This window comes from Macrobrachium rosenbergii, chromosome 23 (assembly GCF_040412425.1).
Source record: "Macrobrachium rosenbergii isolate ZJJX-2024 chromosome 23, ASM4041242v1, whole genome shotgun sequence".
Taxonomy (NCBI): Eukaryota; Metazoa; Arthropoda; class Malacostraca; order Decapoda; family Palaemonidae; genus Macrobrachium; species Macrobrachium rosenbergii.
Genome location: NC_089763.1, coordinates 4,009,886 through 4,025,006, shown reverse-complemented (window position 1 = coordinate 4,025,006; position 15,121 = coordinate 4,009,886). Strand labels below are relative to the sequence as shown.

At 41.3% G+C, this 15,121-nt stretch overlaps 1 protein-coding gene across 5 annotated transcripts in view; it reads left to right on the top strand.

Annotated features, from left to right (window-relative positions):
* LOC136851236 (solute carrier family 23 member 2-like) overlaps positions 1-15,121 on the top strand; it is a 92,170-nt gene that overhangs the window by 44,552 nt on the left and 32,497 nt on the right. For all 5 annotated transcript variants that reach the window (XM_067125192.1, XM_067125193.1, XM_067125191.1 and 2 more), the window contains 3 exons: positions 5,233-5,390; positions 5,868-6,070; positions 7,648-7,774. In XM_067125192.1, the coding sequence (XP_066981293.1) occupies positions 5,233-5,390; positions 5,868-6,070; positions 7,648-7,774 (488 nt within the window). The remainder of the gene's footprint in view (positions 1-5,232; positions 5,391-5,867; positions 6,071-7,647; positions 7,775-15,121) is intronic.

The window sequence follows — 15,121 nt, the reverse complement described above, 5'->3', positions numbered from 1 at the left end:
GAATCGTCATTTTCTGAGAATGAGTTAGTCTTATAACTAATAAAGAGTTTTGTTTCCTTCCCCAGTAAAAATGATCTGAGTCGATACTTGAAACTCAAAGTATTGGGGTACTCATGAGGACCATGCATCTGCCTAATTAATCCAAAAAAATGTTCCAAGCAGTCTTGATTGATCCTTCGGGTCATTATATAATCTAGACCAAATAAGCTGCTCAACATATCAAACAGTCCAGTCAAAGATTTGCTACAAAGAATAATACCTTTCTGAAAGCCTAAATAACGACTTGCATGACCTTTCACTCTCATAGTTCTCATCATGTGTTCCATCCTACCCAAAAGGTCTTTCTGATAGTCTATATCCACACCATAGGCATTTCTTGATTTTACATCCCCATACATTTCACTGGAATTCATCAAGTCAAACCAGTCATTTGCTAAATCTGTGAACTCAGCTGTCACCAACCAGTTCTGGGATGAAATTAAACCTTTCTCTCTAGAAACTTTACAGCATTAGCACATGTTTTGGACATTAACTGAGCTGCATATTTTACACGTTGCTTTTGAGTTCTTGACACATTAAGGTGATTTGGAGTCAGTTTTGGTGTTAAAGTGTATTCATTTTCTGTTTTATTCAACATTTCTCGTATAGAAGCAGATGAAATAAAGTCTCCTCTATCTGTGTAAAATCCACGCTCCAAAAAATTATTTCTTATCAACTTAATCATGTGAGGTGCATCAGCAAATACAAACACACTCCGATCTGCACACGGATTTTTAAAAGAAACTTGACCCTGTATGGGATCTATCCGTAGTTTTTTCCAGATTCTTAAATTGTTTGGTCCTAAATCATGCACCAGAGCTACAACATTAAATCCTACTTTCTCAATATAAGCTATCAAGTCAAGAAGTATATTTTGTACATCAAAATTTTCAAAACTATAAAAAATTAGTTGTTTCCATTTATCTACTAGGCCTCTCAACATTATAACAAGAACCTTGTTGTGTGGCTTATAAAGTTCATCTAATCTTTTATCATATACCCACTCACTAGTGATGCTCATTTCGTCTACTGACATGACAGCAAGTTTTTCGCAGGGGCTCATTGTTTAAGACTTCGAATTCATCAAGGCTAGGACGGAATGCAAAATACCAGGCTCACATTCGAATACCTTTGCCCTATTACTTAAGCAACTCTCACTGGGCAATGGCAACCCAACAACTGTCCTTAAATACTTATAACACTTTGAACTTAGGCTTCTCAAAGTTAGGGCAGAGGAAATATCATTGTCTGTCCAAGTGACTCTTTTTTGAGTGACTAAAGCCTGAATTTGTCTTGCTTAAGATTGGCATCAAAGCATACTCTAGCTGTTTTTCAACATTCAATTGAAGTAATTCCCTCAATTCTTTATTCGGTTTTTCAAGAGCTTTGATCCGTTGATTCAACTTTTTTATTTCGTCTTGTAATTCTTGACGTGATACTCCCTCATCTTCAGAATAGCCATTTTCTCCAGGAACTGAAGTTTCATCTGTATGAGCGCACAGCATTTCTTCAACATTTCTTTTCCCGCTCCGTCCTCTAGCCCGATCTTCTCTTGTAGACGATGTTGGTATTGAACCTGCCATGGCAAACATACCTTTAATTGCACATTGTCTGTACCTTTCTATTGTACAATGCACAAACATTGATAAAAACAAGAGTGCAGAAATTTTAAAGAATGCATCAATACTGCAGAAATTTTGAAGTCCTATACAAGCCTAACGGTGCCAAATACTTGTTTGTTATCACATCTGTAAATATGATGATTAGTATACAAATTTCAGCTTACCTTTATATAATGCCTTTGATGGCACAGCATTACATTTGAGGGTCTTCCTACAAGTGTTAAGGAGCCTTGCTTTTAGGTCATCTTCATAATCATCATCATTGAAATGAGCAGAACAAATGACAGCATGCGTCGTGTTGATGTGATCAGCACGGTGACAGGCATGAAGCCATTTATTTTGAAATTTACTGTCTTTAGGAAATTTAAAAAAGCCTATACCCTGCCCTTTATTGTTATCCTTACGGTTATTACAACCGTAAACTGAGCAATTATTGGGCATTGGAAACCAAGAATCTTTTTGCTTCCGCTTGCAATCTCAAACTATAGCCGACTGACACGGGTGACGTTAAAAAGGCGAAGCAGACAACACAAAGGGAAGACGGGCGCCAGTGACGTCATTTTTCCCACCGCTCATGAGTGTTAGACCTGTTTATATAGATCTTGATATATACCAGCCGAGTGCCTTGCACGTAATCCCAATGTGTGGTTATAATCGCTGAGGATTTTGTTACTGTTATTTGAAATTGCTTGCTTCTTGAACACCTGCCTTTATTAATGCTGAATGAGGGAGCAAGAAAATGCATTTCTTGTCACAAAAAGAAACTCTTTCGCCTAAAATAAATGGGCGCCTGAGAAACGAGGCGATAATAACTGCTATATTCATCCTGTAGCAGCTGGATCATTGAAGAATTTGTGTCAAGTTATATGATATATACGAGAATATTCGCTTGAGCTAAATACGTTCCATCTTCCGGGCAAATCATTCTCTATACTACTAATGGTGTAACAACTATCTGTGATTTCTGACAGTTACCCTGTAGCTCACTCAAAGGCCAGTTCCACTGAATCATTGCTGTATCCAGCTCCAAAGGTTAATTGCAGTTCCTACAGCATCCATAAGATCAGTTTGCAATTCATTTTTTAACAGATAGAAAGGCGGGAATAGACAAGCAGAGACAGACCGACAGACACGCAGATGGACTAGATAGCGACTGTCGTCATCCGAAAAGCTGACACGCACTCATCGGGAAATCATGGAAAAGGCCACGAGCTTCCTATTAGGACTAGCCTTCTAATGGATGGAAAAATAAATACAGTAAAATGTTGAGGAAAATAGTAGCTGGGTGATCAGTGAACCAAAAACAAGTAAATATATGCGTGAATAGATTGCAGCTTATTGATGGGCAAAATAAACACACACAGTCACACAGGGACATTAAGAAACATTAGGGGAAAAGTCTGTAAGAAAAATGAATAAAGAAAGTATAGGCGAGGAAACAGCCTAAAGAAGCAAAATATAAAGAATGACCAAGGCCGCGAACCCTAAATGGAAGAGAGGGATTGAAACGACATTAAGGAAAAGGCGAAGACAGAAGAATGCAAAGACACGATGCAAATGAGACGATGAGAATAATGAGGTTGAAAGGTCCACAAAATACTATGGAATTAGTAACAAAGTTTTCGATAGAAATTTAAACTCAACTATTGCCCAGTTCATAAGTAGACAGATAGACGGATAAAATGGTAGATAAGTATGTAAAAATCGATAGACAAATAAATTTATAAATTGGAAAGGAGAAATTATCTAGACATGCAGAAAAGAAAAAAAAAATGTACGCATAAAAATAATGGGCTCAAATGCCAAAATAATTTGGCTTACAGTGAATAAATAATTTGAAAGAAGTAAGGAATGAACTATTAATCGTTTTCACTAAAACAATTGAAGTAAGAAATTAATGATATAAAAGTGGTGTGATTGACAGATTAAAGTTATATAGGCAGTGTAGCCTCGGAAAGAGAAGGAGAAGGGCCAACAGACTGACAAGCAGAAGAGTTCCGTAGTTTCTGTTAGTTGGGAAGCTGAAGTTGCACCGCAACTCGTTTATTTCACGGTACATAAGTGAGATACGGAGTAAATGCATCTTCAAAAACACTTATCAAAAGATTATTATTTTTATTATTAAATATGGTCTTTGGAGTATCCTATTCCTCATTTCTCTTTAATTGCAAGTTACGTCAGCGTAGTCTTGGAAATCTTTTTCAAAATGGTCAAAACCAAATTGATGAACAGAGATGCGGACCCCAGTGCAGTCTCACAAGATCTTCCGGAAATGTTTTCGACCTTCTTTGGACATCCAGCAGCCAAACGTTTACCAGGTAACTATTCTTTTCACTGGAAGCCAGTGAATGCAAATGAATCAAACGTGGTCGCCAAATCATGTCAGACAACACGTACTGTACATGAGCGACTTGAAGTTTTCCACCAATATTGGCCGGTCAGTGTCGAGTTTGAAGAAGAAGTGTCAAGTTTGATGGCAAAATGCCAGAAGGTGGCATAAATCTTACTCGTGTGAAACCACCACAATTAAAGAAAGATGAACATTCAAGGACTCATGTTGCAGTTCATGTTTCTGAAACGTCAAATTACACAAAATGGAGCGGAACCTTTTCTCTTCTGGGCCGATGAGCGCCTGCGTGGTGACACGCTCATAGGACTGAGAAGCAAGTTTCTCAGGTGGAGTTTTCTGTCAAACCTTCCTAATTCATCTTGGGCTCTCAGCCACCGTCTGCAAATGGCATATACTGTATGGGGTCCCTGGAGTGTCGGCTATGGACGCGGAAGCACGTGGTCTGGAACTTCTCTTGGCAGTATCTACTTATTTATTTATCAATTAATAATTTATTTATTGATACACTGGCAGATCTATTTATTTTTCTTAATTGTATTTCCGTATCTGATAAACCCGTTTTCAGTGAAATAAGCTGTAAGTTCGTATAGAAAAAATATGACATTTGAAAAATAACATATTAGAAATTGACAAACCACACTCTTTGAAGAGATGAAACACAACTTCTCTCCCGTTAAGAGAATCCCATAACCCACTCAAAGATGATTCTATGATTCATGATGGATCGATGAACTTTGGAAGTTTTCGTGCAATGTAAATAAAAACAATATACTTAGAGCCCAACACCCAGCTCATTCAGTCTGTTTCTAAAAGGAAAGAAACGATCAGCTCTCATTTATTTTGGTGCTTATTTTCAACCATCTCGTTCTTGGTTTCTCCTTTTTTCACATGCGGCCATTTTTATTCTGTGGAAGCTTACTAAGCAAGTTAAAGTACTTCTTCGGCCTTTTCTACAACAATGCTAGAACACTAATAATAATATAATAATAATAATAATAATAATAATAATAATAATAATAATAATAATAATAATAATAATACTGATTTCACCCCCTGCATAAATCTGCATATTCCGGACACTGTCATGTATCAAACGTTTACATCTTTCCCTCCTACAGAACATTTCACATTTTAAACAACAACAACAACAACAACAATAATAATAATAATAATAATAATAATAATAATAATAATAATAATAATACCTCTGCCTTCCTGCAGCACTATTTGGCCATGATAGGGGGAACAATAGCGACGCCTCTGATCGTGTGTCCGTACCTGTGCATGGTGGAGGACGACATCGGCAGAGGATATCTCGTTTCCACCATCATCTTCGTCTCTGGCATCATTACGCTTCTGCAGACGACCTTCGGCATCAGGTATGTCCCCATCGAGGATGACGGGTGTGAAAATAACTGTACATTGCGGAGAAGAATAAGATAACAAGGAGATGTATTTGTATGATATGTAATACACATATGTGTACATATATATGTATATATATATATATATATATATATATATATATATATATATATATATATATATGTATGTGTGTGTGTGTGTGTGTGTGTGTGTGTGCGTGTGTGTATGGATATTATTATGGGTATTTGTACTACAACTATGATAAAGAAGTGGAAATAACGCCATACAACTGTAAATAGAACATTTTTCAGTTTACATTCACTGAAATGTCCAAATATCTCATTGGTTTGCGGCCGTGTTACTGATAACTCTTAGAGTGATTTCTGAAATTCCTTTTGCATTCCAATGTCGATAGCTTCACCAAGTGGAAAATAGAAAATCTATTGGGCGCTAGATCGCCCCCTGCCACCCTAAAGGGAATACCATTGCAGACTTCCCATCGTCCAGGGAGGGAACTTCGCCTATGTGGTTCCAGCGATCACCATCGCCTCGACCAGCTTCCCGCCTTGCTCTTCCCTGCCTCTGGCCAACATGACACAGGCCGAGAAAACAGAAGAATGGCAGCTCCGGATCAGAGAGTTGCAAGGCGCCATCGCCGTGTCCGCTCTCGCTCAGGTGTTCGTCGGTCTCACAGGTATAGTAGGCTGCGTGCGCCGAGATTCGTCGTCGCCTTTTGTGGGTCTTGGTCTGAACAGGCGAGCGGCCACTTGTCGCTATGTTGGCGTTTTCCTTAATCACTCGCTGTCAAAGAATTCAATCTAATCTGTCTTTAACATTTCATAGGCAGTCACTGCATCTTGGGAAACGCCCCCTTTCTCTCTCTCTCTCTCTCTCTCTCTCTCTCTCTCTCTCTCTCTCTCTCTCTCTCTCTCTCTCTTGCTTCATAACGCAAGATCCTTCAATTTTAGGAATAAATGCACTGTCATGTTCCATAACTTTAATAACGGCTTTAAACTGGTTTCAAGTAGTACGATGATAAATACTGAGAAAATTCCACATATTGTTTCCAGAGACTTAAAAGGTGGCAACAGCAAAAGTGAGACCTTGACTGTGATAGAAAAAGAACACTTTTTAATCACATGAAATACAGCGATAATAAGATTAGAGATCAAATCTTGAATTTAGAAAAAATCGTCCCTCGCCTTCCTTTCAAGGGCACCTCAAACAGAATCAATAAAAATACCAGAAATACAATCTTTGATTATTGGAGAAAAACATTCCAGTCAGGCGACGTTCTCGTCATAGGCCGTTGGCGTGGGTGACGAGGCACACACACACACACACACACACACACACACACACACACACACCTCCAAGCTTCCGGTGTCGCGTCTGCAACATCATCAAATGATGACCATCTTTTTTTTATCCCAGTTTTCTTTCCTGAGGTAGGCTACTCGAACAACCTCATTCTGAAATGAGGTTCGTGACGTAAGGCCTCGTCAACGCCACAAACGGAAGAAAATTAAGAAAGAGCGAGAGGAAAATGGCGGATTGAATAAATAAAAGAAGGAGGAAGGTGTGTGAATAAAGCACTGATGAAGAATGGAGAATAATGAAAGAATTTATCAAGATTAACGAAAGATTCATGTTTTAAATGTTTGCAAAAGTTCGTTTGACAATGAATTAAGCAAGACAGATGCCAACGTAGGGAAATGATGAAAGTTGATTTAAATATTAATGCATCAAAGGCTATTTGCGTTTAAACGGATAGTAAAAGGAGTGGAAATCAGAAACAAGTCTAAAGCATTTATACCAAGAAATCAAATAAAAATGTAAAAACATAAATAAAGCGCTATTAGCGTCAAAAAGGGTAGGATATGAAAAATGAAAGAAATTATGACTTGCCCCTAAAAACAGTTACAGGCGTTCGAACGAAAGGAAAATAATATCAGCGTAAAAAGCCGGAAAGAGTTTCGGCGTAAAAACAAGGGGAAAAATGAGCTTGAAAACAAATTAAATGAAAGGAAATACTAATGTATTAATCCATTTTCAAATTGGACTTTCAGGGTCCAGGGTGTAGTTATCCTGCTTTGGTTTTTCGTGGATTGTTTTACCTCGCGTAAAGGGGGATGTGTTTGTTCTCGTTCTGTTCGTTTCTTTGTCAGTTCTTTTTGTTTGAAGAACCTTAGAACTTGCACCGATTTTTTTTACTTTTTTAGAAAATAGTAGTAATAATACAAATACTTTCATAAATTTCCGTATTTTCAGGTTTAGTGGGTGTTTTCTTGTCATGGATAACGCCACTGGCCATCGTTCCAACCGTCACTCTGTTGGGTCTTTCTCTTTACGAACAAGGCGCCAAGCAGGCAGCTGGATATTGGCCTATTTCGTCTCTGTAAGTTATCTTTATATAGTCTTCTTCTTCTTCTTCTTCTTCAGCCTTGTTTTCCTTGAAGTATAAGTAATTCACTTATTATATGTGTCAAAATTCTAATAGATATACGCATATACACACACAAAATATCTAAATTCATACACACACACATTATATATATATATATATATATATATATATATATATATATATATATATATATATATATATATATATATATATATATATATATATACCATGAGCCAGTTATAGACTAAATGAATGACTTCTTTACTTACCTCTATTTTTATATAAACTTTGACTGCTGTTGATTCGGGAAATCGTTAAAAAAAAAAAAAGAAAAAGGGGGAATTTATCTGAGCTGAGGGCTCTACTCACAAGGTATGGTAAATAAACACGTTAGGGTAAGGTTAAAATTACGTATATTTACATGAAATGAAATGTCAGTAGATGAAATGGACCAGTCAGGCAGGCAAGGCCTGAGACGTTAATTATAACTGGGAAAACTTGAATGTATATCCGTTGGTGTGACGATGCCGATACAAGCACAGTCAAGAGAGATTTCCATGGCTAACAAACCCTCTGTAAATGGAGAGATTCTCGAATTAAAAGCCAGTAAGGACGCAGTAAGATATGCATAGGACAATGTGAGCACGGAGGGTGCCAAAGAAACCTTAAACACAATTTTATGTAATTATTTGAGCACAGGTATTTACATAACACTGCCCTAACAAGGCAAGGTTGATATGGAAATACTGGCACTTAGAAATGGAAATAGGAAGTTTAGTACGAGAATTAAAACAGTGTGACTGACTGGAAGAACCTTTGCAACAGATCACTTTATCTTGTAGAAGAGGTGGCCTCACGAGGGTAATGGCGGCAGAGGAAGGGCTAAGGGTTTCACTGGTAAAAATACTAAAGGTCCTGCAAGATAGGACCACTTGGTAGGGCAAGGTTCACTGAAGGAGACAGGAATGGAAGGGGGAGATGTGTCTCGCTCGTGTTCCAGCAATGTCTCTCTCTATTGTTCCTTCGGTGAGACCCTTATATGACTTCGGTCAGGGGTCAGGAGGTTATCCACAGGTAGATTAGGGTTGGTTTCATTTCCCTATACATGTGCATCATTTATGGTCCAGGTGTTCATGCCAGCTGTCCTCTCTTAATCTGCCTCCCCGACACTACTCCTGCCTCCAGCCAGTCTGAAAACAAAGTCTCCCACAGCGTCACATGTTCGAGAAGAGTAAGTTGAAAGGGATATACAGAGTGCAATTTACAGATTAAGGAAATGTTACATAAACAGTTGGGATAAATTAAGGAATTATATTTACAAAAGAAAAGCACTAGAAGGGAAAATGGGTAATTGAATTGTTAAAGGGCTTGCAATGCCTGAAGATCCTCATACTGGAGTCTTGAATAGGAGCAAGGCACAGTCCAAGATGAGTTCACTGCGAATAGATCCCTCTGCAAGAGAGATTTACACATTACACTCCAGTAAATGAAAAATATAACACAGAATATTACTCAAGTCTGCACTGAGGGTGCCAAGGACTGAAGGAATAACTGAACACTTTACGCTGGAACACGAAACACTGCAAAAGGCACTGAACAAATGACACAAGGATGAGAAAACAATACTGGCACTTGGTAACACTTCAAAAGGGCAAACTGCCGTGACTGAAAAGGCCTCCACTCATACTTTACCTCAAGGGGGTGGGATAGCGGGGCTCTGGCGTAGAATGATGGTGGGCGTTCACACATGTGACATCATACTCAGGTTCCTGGGTAGGTCCTTTCGAGGATGACTGTAGTACTGGGTTCACATCAGGAGTCTGGTGTGGGCATCTGGGTGGAAGGGTGGAGGGTGACCTCTTAGCGTCTTGTATCACTCGCCCGCGTGTATGGCTAACTGCAAAGATGTCTCTGTCCAAGCCCTTTTAAGGCTGCTGTCCAGAGTAGGGGCCCCAGTAATGGACCCAAGTGGTAGCGGGCTAAGGATGTGTCATTCGTTCAGGTGTTTCAGGCCATCTGCTTGTATTCCCCAAGGTATTCCTGCAGATAGACAATCCAGCCAGCTCAATCTGCCTTCGGAAAGGTTTTCTTAAGTAGCTTGGTTGAACTAAGCTGCTTAAGGGAGTGACAGTCAGCCTCTCATCCTCGACTTTATTTCATGCCATCTGAATGATCATCCCAGGTAAAAAGGGGGACAGATCAGGATGTTGATAATGTTAATGTGTTGGTGACTAGGTCAATTGGGTCGCCCTCAGTAGCTTAAGGCAACTACAGGGCGGCTTTCAGCGATTACTTTACTTTCGATACATTCAAGGGTAAACTAAGGAAAGCTGAATGGCCGCCATGCTAATACTTGTTGATAAACATAATAGCTCCCTACAGAAGAAAACATACGCACCTTCTTTCGGGTGCGCATGTTGATATTCAAGAAGTCGACAATGAGCTTTATTCTACCTTTCTCCCAACATGCGATGCAAAAGTATATTTTACTTTAATGTTATTATGAAATATAATTTTACTTTATTTCCAACACATTAATATTAAACTACTTTAGCATGGCACATTAATTTCTTTCAAATTTACGGTATATATTTAAGGTAGTTTTGAGGTGGGTGACAAAATTTACGAATTAACTTACATATAAGTTCCTTAATTCTAAGTAAACAAGAGGCATGCGGTTATTATGCCTTGAAGAGGCAGTGTAAATGATACACACAGCATTTATTTTGTAAATGACATCCCCTTCACAAGATATTGTAATGACGATACACAATTCACATTGCTCAACTCAACAGTTGAAAACTTACCCTTGGGGATTTAGACAGCTGTGGGTGAGCGAGAGTATTCGCGAAGTTTAATTCGCAAACTTTAAACAGCGCTAATTTTATGCTTCCACAGCCCACAACTCGGGTGAAGGCTATACATAGATACTCTCTCAATGTTATGATGAGATAAGCAGACAAATGAAGAGGGGGTCTGGGACAAAATAGATTTCTCAAAAAAACAATAAATAAAACAAAAGGAAAATGAACAGGATGATACAAGTGAGGGAAGTGACCGCATACTAAAAGGCAGCACATGTCTCCCGGATTTACGAAGGTGGCATTAAAAATCACAAGGGCAGGAGTTTATGACTCTCGATTCGTTAAAAGTAGATACACAGAAAAATAAATAAGTGAATAAAAGAGTAAAAGATATGCGCAGAAGAGCCAATGATAATAGAGTGAGGTATTTATTGTTTTTATGCAGGAATTTATCGTCCTTCGATTATAAATTACAGCCCTGACTATCTCTCAGCCCAAGGGCTGGAAAAAGGAACCTGAAGGGTGCGACCCCTTCAGGAAGAGCTGACACGCATGCCCTGTGCCAAAATATGGGCGCAAGGGCGTGCCACTTCCCACTCTGTTATTCTTACTGCTTTATAACAAAATGATTTATGCATTTAAAGGGGAATGGTATCCCATATTTTAATTGCCTCTTGTGGTGATAATTTAAGAAAAGATTAAAGGAAAAATCAACAGAGAATGATAAGGGATAGAAGTTCTTTGAATTACAAGAAGGCAGGGGAACGTGCCACCACCATCTGGCTGGTGGACCACGCCCCCTGGAGTAAAAGTATTGGTTCCGAACCACTTAGGTTTTCTTGCCCACAGATGGAGTTTTTGGGTGCTAGTAAGGCCCTGGGGTGTTATTCACTATGCTGTCTGGATAAGACATCGGCTATTTTGTTATCCGTGCCTTTGATGTACTTGATTCTCCAGTTATAGTCCTGGAGATCGAGGCACCACCTCATTAAGCGCTTATTCTGGTTCCTAAATGTAGTCAAGTACCGTATATACTGTCAGCGGGAAAGTGTGGTCAGCATGGTATGACACAAAATGCTTCATCACCAGCACCATTCCTAGCAATTCCTTCTCGATCATACTATACCGAGTTTCAGCTGGCTTCAATTTCTTAGCATAATATGCCACTGGGTGCCTAACTCCCTCCTTCTCATGGAACATTACTGCTCCGATACCTATGTCGCTGGCATCTATGGCTAGGCAAAAAGGCCGGTCGTAGTCGGGGATATGTAGGACCGGTTTTGTCATTAATACGGCTTTTAAGTTATCGTAAGCCCTTTTGCATTCTTCTGTGCACCTGAAGGGCTACTTTCCCTGGAAGAGGTTTGTGATGGGGGCAGCAGCATCCACGAAGTTTGGGATGAACCTGCGGAAGTACTGTACCATCCCAAGGAAGCGTTGGGGATCCCGTTTTGTTCGTGGGTAAGCTATATTCATGATGGCTTCTATGTTCGCCTCCTTAGGCGCTAACTGGCCATTTCCGACCTGATGGCCCAAGCATGTAATTTCCCCGACACCATATTGGCACTTTTTCAGATTTATCACCAAATTGGCTTTTCCCAGGGCAGTTAAAATTTCTTCTAGGATTGCTAATTGCTCTTCCCAGGTGCTGACGTCGGTAACGATGTCGTCCAAGTATACCACGCAGTTTTTTATGCCTGCCAGTACCTTGTTCATCAAACGTTGGAAACAGCTGGGAGCATTTTTTTAACCCGAATGACATAACTGCATTGGTAGATTCCACTAGGAGTTATGAACACTTTCCGAGGGCACGACTCCTCGGACAGCGGGACTTGCCAATAGCCCTTCTCCAAATCAATCTTGCTTAGATAGGGGGCACTCCCTAGGCTGTCAAAGCAAGCCTCAATCCAGGGAAGGGGGTAAGGTTCCGACTCCGTTGCTTCATTCAACTTCCTGAAATCGACACAAAGTCAATCTCCACCGCCCTCCTTAGGTACTAGTACTACTGGGGAGGCCCAGGGGCTGTGGCTTTGTTCTATAAGGCTGAGGTCGAGCTGAAGTTGGACCTGTTTCTCAATCCTACGGCCTTATCCGGGTTAACCCGGTATTATCCGTGGGCTATGGGTTTCACGCCCTCCTTGATGTTTATAAAATGCTGTATTATGTCCGTGCACCCAAGGGTGTCTCGGACGACTCACAAGTTTTGGCCTAATAACTGGTGGATATCTTCCTGTGGGTGGCAGCGAGACCTGGGGTGATGACTTCCAGGTTCTCGAGGATTTCAGAATTAGTGGTGGGTGTATAGGCCAGAGCAGTAGTGCCAACTACTGCCTCGGGGGTGGGTGTATCATCTTCGGGTGTCTCCTCGCCATGGGTCTTGTACGGTTTCAGGAGATTTATATGGAGCCACTTGGCCCTCCATTTCCCGCAATCCACTAAGTAGTTCAGATCCCCATGCTTTCCCAAGATTTTGTGGGGGCCAGAGGAGTGGGTTTTGAGGGGCCTTGTGGCCCCCATGCAGAGTACCAGGACCTGATCTCCTGTCTCGAAAGAGCGGGAGCAGGCGGTCTTGTCAAATTTTATCTCCACCCGTTCTTGGGTGGCTGCTTTTGTGGCCTGGGCTACTGCCCAAGCTGCCTGAAGGTTTTTCTGGATCGTTGGCAATTCTTCTGCCCAATCCGCGTGCGCCTGGTCCGTCCATGTGTCATATAATATATCGAGTGGCGCCCAGGTGGAATGGGCATATAATAGCTCGAAGGGGCTATACCTGGTGGTTTTGGAGGGAGCGTGGTGGGCGGCTAAAAGGGTGTATGGAAGGTTGTCCTCCCATGAGCCACCTCCCTCGTGCTCTAATTTTCTGAGCGTCGTGGAGAGTGATTGGTGGAATCGCTCGATGATTCCTTGACCCTTGGGGTGATAGGTCGTGGAGTGAAAATGCTTAATTCCGTGGCTGGCCATGCCATCATAGAATTCTTTCAACATAAAGTGTCGACCCTGAATGGTTTGTATCGTGGCAGGGAACCTGAATCTACAAAAGAATTTTACCAGGGCCTTTACAGCGTTTTTCAAACTTTCACTCCTGACCAGAATTTCCCCTGGGTATCACGTGAAACAGTCAATGATGGTAAGGCAATGGGTGTTCCCGATTTACTTTTCATCCGCCCCTGCGGAGTGAAATAGTCAATGACGACTTCCCTGAAGGGGACACTAGCAGAGGGGATATTCCGGAGGGGGCCCCTGGGGACTACCTTGTTTGGGTTTCCTGCCTCTTGGCAGGTAGGGCAGGAGACAGCAAATTGCTTTATGCTTTTCCGGATGCCAGGCCAGTGGAACTTGCTTTCGATGGCACGAGCGGTGCGAGCGACACCGAAGTGCCCGCTGATGCCGTCTTGTGCCAAACTTAGTACATCCTTCTGCAGAGTCCGGGGAACTACCACGAGTTTCTGGTGCACCTGGGATGGCTTGCTCGGCCCCGGGTTACCTTGCACCAGAGATCGTCTTCCAGCAGGAAGGCGTCTTTCATCAAGTTAAGGGCATTCTGGTGTTGGCCTTGCTGCAGAGGCGGCTGGTTGAGGCGTCTGCCTTTTGCTCCTCAATTAACCTCTCCTTCACGAGGGAGGGCAGGGCAGCTGCAGCTCCATTAATGAGAAGAGTGGTAGGGGCCGGAGTATTTTCAGCTTCCTGAGGGGCAGGGGTTGGTTCCTGGAGCCACGGGATCGATCCTAGAGACAGTCCAGGGGGAAACAGATCCTCCTGCTGTCATCGGGGAGGCCGTGGGGTGACCGTGGGCTCGGAGGGCTTTAGGTAGAGGAGTGGGATAGAGGGATTCCTCTATTGGATAATGTCTTGTTCCAGGAGGGGCTTCTCTGTGGTTAGCATCTCGGCTACACCAAAAATGTGTTCCCTCTCTCAAGAGTCATCGCTTGTGGTGACCCTTGAGTGGACTGTTGGAATGTCCTTCCTATCCCCATTTACCCAGAGGATCGTCATCCGTTTGTCTTCCCGAATGACGGCTCCAGGGGGCGACTTCTCTTTGCATTATTAGGCTAACCTCCGACCCGGTGTCTGTTATGCTTTCTAGATTCCGGGGAGGACTGGCACCAGTGTAAATTTGGCACAGTGCCACCCTTTTATCCTACAAGGACCTTGGCACCTCTATCCAGAAGAGGATGTCAGGTTCCCTCACCTATTTATTTTCCTTATAACTCTGTAATTAATTCTTTTCTTTAATATTTCTCCTTTCATTATTTTGTTCAGTTAATTATATTATTTTACGCCTCACAAAGTCTTATATTTTACCTTGTTCCCACTCTGCCAATGCAGAGGGCAGTTGGCAGACATCCCAGTTTTGTAAGTCCTAAGACTTCCCTTTAACATTATCCATTTTGCCTTTGTTATTCCCTTGGAGAAAAAGAATAAACCTAAGCCCCCACCACTGACTTCATTGGCAACTAAAACATGGACACCTAATGTATAATTTCGGCATAACTTAATCATCATTTTAAGTGCTTTAACATTATCATTTGAATATTTA